Source organism: Triticum dicoccoides, chromosome 2B (genome assembly GCF_002162155.2).
Source record: "Triticum dicoccoides isolate Atlit2015 ecotype Zavitan chromosome 2B, WEW_v2.0, whole genome shotgun sequence".
NCBI classification, from domain to species: domain Eukaryota; kingdom Viridiplantae; phylum Streptophyta; class Magnoliopsida; order Poales; family Poaceae; genus Triticum; species Triticum dicoccoides.
This window is the reverse complement of record NC_041383.1, coordinates 588,080,505-588,087,761: the sequence shown is the minus strand read 5'-3', so window position 1 is coordinate 588,087,761 and position 7,257 is coordinate 588,080,505. Positions and strand designations below refer to the sequence as shown.

The 7,257-nt window shown below is 44.5% G+C and overlaps 1 protein-coding gene across 2 annotated transcripts; it reads left to right on the top strand.

Moving 5' to 3' along the window:
- Positions 1-409: 409 nt before the first annotated feature.
- LOC119365042 (autophagy-related protein 13a-like) lies at positions 410-6,795 on the top strand. Of its 2 annotated transcripts, XM_037630628.1 has the most exons (4): positions 410-1,847; positions 3,153-3,286; positions 6,089-6,292; positions 6,349-6,795. In XM_037630628.1, the coding sequence occupies exons 1-4, from the start codon at positions 702-704 to the stop codon at positions 6,359-6,361; spliced, it is 1,497 nt and encodes a 498-aa protein (XP_037486525.1). In that variant the 5' UTR covers positions 410-701; the 3' UTR covers positions 6,362-6,795. The 2 variants fall into 2 exon arrangements, with proteins under 2 accessions (XP_037486525.1, XP_037486524.1); XM_037630627.1 differs by having other exon boundaries at positions 412-1,847; positions 6,089-6,795.
- The last annotated feature ends 462 nt before the right edge of the window (positions 6,796-7,257 follow it).

Here is a 7,257-nt window from a genome sequence, read left to right as displayed (position 1 = left end):
ACCCAACAATCTTTTTCATCTTCTTTTTAAAGAACAATGCTTCTGTTCCAGTGTCCCTCCTTGTACGTAAACCGCAAATAAATTATATATTGGACAAAAAGAAGATTAAGTCGCCAATTCAACACAATTTTTTTGCATTCACTCCGAAGATTCCCAGCCGAAATACACACAGACAAGAAACATGGAGAATAATGGTTGACACGCACCTACATGGCTGGCTGTACTCTTTGACCCGAATGCTCATACTAATCCAGAAGGAAAGCTAAACTAATCCTCCACCATGAGAGCTAATGGTAGCTTAACAACTTATTTTACGAGCAAAATAATACAGTACAGTACAGCACCATTTTGTTTTTGTTTTGTCGTGAGCGTCATAATAATCCCATCATGACGACACCAACAGCGACCCAGCAACCCAAAAACGAAACCAGCGATCCTTAATCCTCACAGATAAACAACCCCGGACTCAACTCCCCCGGCATCCAAATCTGCAACTCCAACCTCCCCTCCCCTCTCTTCCCATTAGCGTGCAGATCTGTCCACCCGCCGATTTGGATCGCCGCAGATCGGATTTATGCAGTCTCACTGCTGCCAGCGCCAGCCATGCCGCGCAGCTTGGGAGGGGAGGACAGCTTGAGCAGTCTCGGCCGGGAGGAGGAGGGGCCGGCCCGCGCCGGGGCTGGGGCTGGGACTGGGCGGCAATGTCCAGCATGTCGGACTCGGGGGGCGGCGGCCGCGCGGGCGCGGAGCTGATGGCGGAGCAGTTCCACCTCAAGGTGCTGCACGCCGTCCTCGCCGTGCGCGCGCCGCGCCCGCTCGCCGCGCCGGCGCCGGCGGCCGCCTCGGCGTCCTTCCGCCGCCGCGACAGGTGGTTCCACCTCCCGCTCCACGACCCGCCGCCGCCCCCCTCGGCCGAGCGCCTGGAGGCGCCGCCCCCCGGGGAGCCGCTCGTCGTGGACATCCACCTGGCCCCCGCCGGCTGCGGCGGAGCGGGCGGGGAGGTGGTCGAGAGGTGGACGGTCGCGTGCGAGCCCTGGCCGGACGCTGCGGCGGCCGGCGAGGGGATGGCCGTGAACCGGGCGTACAAGCGGTGCATGACCCTGCTGAGGTCGGTGTACACCACGCTCCGCCTGCTCCCCGCGTACCGCGTCTTCCGTCTCCTCTGCGCCAACCAGTCGTACAACTACGAGATGGGCTACACCGTCGGCTCCTTCGCCGTGCCTTTCTCGCGCGCCCAGGAGTCTGACATGCGCTCCCACCGCTTCGTTCCCGTTGACACCCAGCCCGGCCGTCTCGTCGTCTCCGTCCAGTACCTATCCAGTCTCGCCGCGTTCAACCTGGAGATCTCCTCCCTCTCCCCCTCCATGTTGATCACCAACTACGTGGGCAGCCCAGCAGCTGAGCCCATGCGCAACTTCCCTTCTTCGCTCACGGAGGCCACGGGCTGCGCTTTCCCCCAGTCCTATCAGCAGCAGCGTCCGCACAGCTGGGCGCCGCCTGCGCTCTGGCCGCTCGCCCCAGCGCAGCAGACGAGATTTTCGCCACCGCCGTTGCACTACGCGTCACCAACTCCATCGCCCCCCAATTTTCCTGGTGGGTACCTGCAGTCGCCTCTGAGGGGGGAGTCTGCACCGGTGACCATACCCGGCGTGAGAAGGAGCCCCGTGCACCGTCAGAGCATGCTGGACCCGGTTAAAGGTTTAATGCTGCCACCGCCATCCCCGAGGAGAGGTGACAAGGGAGCAGCAGGTTCACAAGAGTCCCCATCAGATATCAGCCGGTCATTCGGAAGGCCAGAAGGACTTCGGATGGGGGATCCATATGGCAGCTCGTCACCAGGATCCAAGGTGATTCATTTATGGTCTTGCTAATTTGATGTTAAGTTTAGTACTGTACTTGTGTTTATGCTTCAAGTTGAAAGGTTGGATTTTGCTGTCGTTGAGAATATTCAAGCAGAGTAAGCTGTTTTCAGCCTCTACTATGCTGAAGGGTTAAGAATTGGTAGCAGCTGTTGACTTCATTTGTTTGGTAGCCACAAACTATTGAAACTGAAGGATTTTGCTGTACTTGAATATATCAAACTGTTGATCAAGTATATGCTGAAGGGTTAAGAGTTAGTAGCAACTGTTAATTTGAACTAAAACCATGACAGGAATATGGAACGGAGGGAGTATTTGTTTGGTAGTCATGAACTAGTGAAACTAAAGGTATGAGGAAATTCAAATTAATTTTATTATTGACTGAACAGAGTTACTGTGCGGGCTTTAGGCCAGCTTGAACCGACCTATAGTAGGTATCAGACAGGTTGTTCAACCCGTAGCAATTTTACTGGGTATTCGGCCTTATACTAGGTTTTACTTGACCTTATAGTTTTTTTTTTCTGATAACCGGTGAGGGTACCTAGTACAAGCAATCAAGTATACAGCCCAGTAGACCTATTTTCAATACCTTAGCACAAAGAAGATTGCAAAGGGGAAGTTAGTCACAGAATTAGGTGCTCATGCCCCAGCTATTTGGAACCAAAATTTAATCTTTGTGACTTGTTGAACAATAACAGCGACCACACTTTTCTCAATTGCAGTGAGTGGAGATTGTAATAGTTGTCAGTCCAGAGTACCACACAATTACTTTTATTAGCAAAGTTCTGTGTACCATCTTTTCTAGAAGAGTATTTAGAGATTAACCCCCCCCCCCCCTCTACAGTTAATATAATCACACTTTATTTGCTCAACATCAACTTTTGATCTTAAAAAATACTCCCTCTGTCTAAAAATAAGTGTCGCTGATTTAGTACAAAATTTAGTGCAAAGTTGTACTCCCTCTGTAAAGAAATATAAGAGTGTTTAGATCACTAAAGTAGCGATCTAAACTCTCTTATATTTCTTTACGGAGGGAGCACTAAATTAACGACACTTATTTTGGGACGGAGGGAGTAGTTTGGAAGTTCAAAGTTAACTTTTGTACTAGAAAATTTATTTGCCTTGTATTTTAAATTGTGTCTTGTTTAAGGAATTAGGTTTGACATTCTGAGTAAGCTAATGAAAATTTACTTACTGAAACACCCTTATGTACTCCTACTATTTATGAGAGTCGCATATATCATCTTTATTGTTCTGATGTGCTTTGATATTGTTTGGCTGCTCAATGTGCAGGGTAAGGACAGTCGGGATGAATCTGGCCGATTCTCTGCGCTCTCCTCTTGTGATTCACCACGGCAAGATGATCTGGATGAGGCAGATTATCCTTTTGCGGTGGATGATGTTGATCCACCAACCTCCAGACCTGGGTATGTCTAAATAACTTTCTTTAGTGGTTTACTTGTATTATCAGATCATTGTGCTCTTTGGTTCTCACAAGTCCGCACACGTAGCATTGGCTGATTCTTACTAAAATCATACTTCCTCCGTCCCGAATTAGTTGTCTTGGATTTGTCTAGATACGGATGTATCTAGACACGTTTTAGTGGTAGGTACATCCGTATCTAGACAAATCTAAGACAACTAATTTGGGACGGAGGTAATATATCTTAACTATTGAGAGCTCTTGCATTTTCATTTGGTATTAGGGAATTACATGAAATCCAACAATTTTAATAGGTATTACATAATCCAACAATTTTAACAAGTCCTGGAAACAGCCTCTTACAGAAATGTAGGGAAAGGCTGCGTAATAGACCCAAAGTGGTTGGACCCTTCCCCAGACCCTGCGCAAGCGGGAGCTACATGCACCGGGCTGCCCCCTGTTTACATAATCCAAAGTGGTCGGACCCTTCCCCAGATCCTGCACAAGCGGGAGCTACATGCACCGGGCTGCCCCCCGTTACGTAATCCAGTTAATTAGTCAGCATTCTAGCTATTAAATAATGCTAGAGCATATCTGCTTGCTCACTATATTTAATTGAGCTTGCATTCTTTCAATGTTTTAATGTAGACACATTGTTGGTCAAAATTCTATACATGGTGAAAGTTAGTTTACTGTGGGGATTTTAAGACCATGGCATGGGCAAACTGTTTGCTGTTCAATTCTAGTATAAGAATATAATTTTGGAAATGACTATTCAGAGATGGCAAAAAGGGACAATAATTGAGGCAGCAGCTGGAAGAAGTATCCATTGCAATACCTCTGAAATTATGAATAAGCAATTCAAACATTGTAGACAGAGATGTCTCAACCCATATATTTTGGGTATGTGGTTCACTTGGCCAGACCCCACTTGGTGTCGAGCTTTCAGCAGTGGGTAACTGGGTATGCCCTTATGTAGTTCAGTGTGATCATTTGAAATATTGACCATGAGCATTTTGCGTAGTTGCCATTCTTGCAAGTTCCATTGTAGTAGCATAAAATGGAGGAAGGTAATTGTTTTTCAAATCCCTGAGCTGTTTAAGTACAACATTTAATTTTGAATTTGACTGAGCAACTGAGAAAAAACATTTCTACTTTAGCCTCATTGCTATATGGCAATGTGCATGGTAGAACATAGTAGCTGTAACAAAAACATATTACTCCGTTTCTTTTACTCCGCACATAAAATGTGTCTAAAGTCAAACTTCGCTAAATTTGACCAAATTTATATTTAAAAACATCAATATTTACAATACTAAAATTATACAATATGAAAATTAATTTGATAATGCATCTAATGATATTGATTTGGTATTGTGAATGTTGATATTTTTTCAGATAAACATAGTCAAACATGTTTGACTTCAAACAAATCTTATATGTGAAGTAGAAAGAAACAGACGGAGTACAAAATATAAAAATTATATTCAACCTTGCATATATCATAAATAATGTCTTCAACCAGAGTATACTTAGTAAAAGCAATGTGCAATATTTGATTGTAGATGTTTATTTTTACCGAATTTCAGGAACTACTATGATTTTTTAAATTTTCTTGTGTATTTTCTTAAATAATTTTTGGGTACAACTTACAGTTTTTACGTACTTCGCCTTCCATCACTTGAGTGAGAGCAGGCCTTTAGTGCAAATAAACATAGAAATATTTGTATGCCATTGTGAAGGTTATTTCTGATAGTACAAAAGGTCCTTCTATTTTTCTACACAACTACTGTGAGAGATTGAGCATTCTTGGTTAAATTATGAAATGGCCAGGGGTACGCCGATGTAGTTACTCTCACATATATTTATCTCCCAGTCATATGATCAAAATCCACAAATCCTGCCAACCCCTGTCTCCTCGGAAGTGCTGCGTTTGGATTTTCACCCAGTTTTGATTTTTTTTATCAATATGGAAGAACACAGATATGGCTAACAATTGCATAAAGGCACTCTTGGTTATTTCAGAATTTGAGCAATTAAAGAATACTCTTGGTCATTACTCTGATCACAGTAGTGTTATAGATTTTTTTTAGAGAAAAGGAGCTTTTGGTATGAATAAAAATAACCCAACCATTGCAACAGCATAAAAGGAATATTTCAAGGTTTGACAATGGTATATTATATGGAGTACAAGAAGTTCCTTAGATTCGTTTCTAGGATAAAAGATGGTGTACCATAGCTACCCCCTGTTTGTTAAATACTACTGTACTCCCTCCGTCCTAAAATAAGTGTCTTAAATGTATACTAACTTTAGTATAAAATTGTACTAATGTTGAGACACTTATTTTGGGACGGAGGGAGTACTACTGTACTACTGGCTATGCAATATTAATATCTGACCTGAATTCCCTGGTCTCCGGGAGGCTGCTCGTGGTGTACACTAATGTGAAGATCTCTCATCCTTTTCTTTTCCTTCCGCTGAGATGGCACTGAGTTAAATTTCATTTCACTAGTCTTTGAGCTTTTGAATTTGTTGGCATAGTTGTGCTCCATATTTCTAGGCCAAGACATCATATTGGAAAATTTCATTGGCCGTTGTATTATTGAAAAAGATGGAAAAGAATTATATGCCTTACGAAAAGGAACAGAAGGAGTATTATCATGCTGTGTTCAATGTGGAGTGCTATAATTTTGTGTAGATGTTTTTACATGCATTATTGCTCTTAATGTCCATAGTTACAGATCTAACACGACGTTGTCATATAGCTGTTTCTCTGGTTCACCTAACGCAAGTTTATTCATACAGGAGCAGTGATGGAAAGGAGGCTGGAGATCAGGCAGGCTCATCATCCCATAAATCACAAGACGCTGCAGTTGGTTCTCTGGTTCACTTGCTGAGAACTGCACGCCCTCTGCGAGATTCTAGCTATTCTTCTCAAACGTCAGGGGCCGAGTCTAACACTGTAGCCTCGACCAGTTCTGTCATGTCTCGCAGGACATCTGATGCACTCGAGGAGCTGCAGTCTTTCAAAGCAATCAGGGAGAGACTGCTGTCCGGGAGTAGAGCGAAAGAGCGTGACTCGCCGGAGAAGCCATAGCGCCATTCTTTCCTTGTTTCTCTTAACTTCACACCGGAAGATCAGATCTCAATGACAGAACAGGCCATGCTGTGAGCCCAGCGATGTTTTGTTGGTGCGTTTGTGTATATATAACTGATGAATTGATATGCTCTTAGTCGAAGATAAGATACAGGCCTCGATTGATTTCAGCGAGGGCGTATCTCTCGTCATTCTTGAACCCTAGAAGGACCGTTATCCTGCCCCTGTTTATATGCTCTTGTATACCTGGGAAGTAAGATCAGTACAACACGTAGGTGTGAGCCTTGGCCGGACGTAGTGCTGCTTGCGCTGCGTGCGTATGTAAATTATATGTAACTGTACTGCTGAAGCCAAACTGTTCAGTAAACATCAGTGTTAAGTATTGCGTGCACTTGAGAGGACTGTTTCGGATTTATTTTTCCGCTTTCGTTACTTTGATCCGCCGGAATGTGGGATTTGCATGCGTTGTTAGAAACGAAAGCAGCTGGTTCGTGTGTCTGATAATGAGACTTGTTACTTTTGCCACTGGGGAAGAATGGAAGAAGCCTCGCAGCTTGCATAAGTTTCAAGTTTTACTAGAAGAATGGGAGGGGAATTAAGGTTTCAAGTTGTGCACGCAATTGAAAGGCATCATAGCTGACAGGAGGAATTTGCACAAAAGTGGTGGGCATATTAAATCGTGTGCACCCATTTTCCCAGGTATGCTCAACACAGAAGAGAGACGATATCGTCGTCCAGTCAGTCGTTCTATGACTAGATTTGGGCTAAGGCTCGGCCGCAAGAACTCCAACTGCATTCCCTCGCGCGAGAGCTATGTGTCGCTTATAGCAAGACGGTAGCTTCTCTTGAGCAAAAAAGGGAGCGCAAGGGGTTCAAT

Bases quoted from the DNA above. Each gene is read 5' to 3' on its own strand.
- LOC119365042 (XM_037630627.1), top strand. From the start codon at position 702: ATGTCCAGCATGTCGGACTCGGGGGGCGGCGGCCGCGCGGGCGCGGAG. The intron at 1,848-3,152 runs GTGATTCATTTA...CTCAATGTGCAG, and splicing joins GCTCGTCACCAGGATCCAAG to GGTAAGGACAGTCGGGATGA. The intron at 3,287-6,088 runs GTATGTCTAAAT...TTATTCATACAG, and splicing joins CCACCAACCTCCAGACCTGG to GAGCAGTGATGGAAAGGAGG.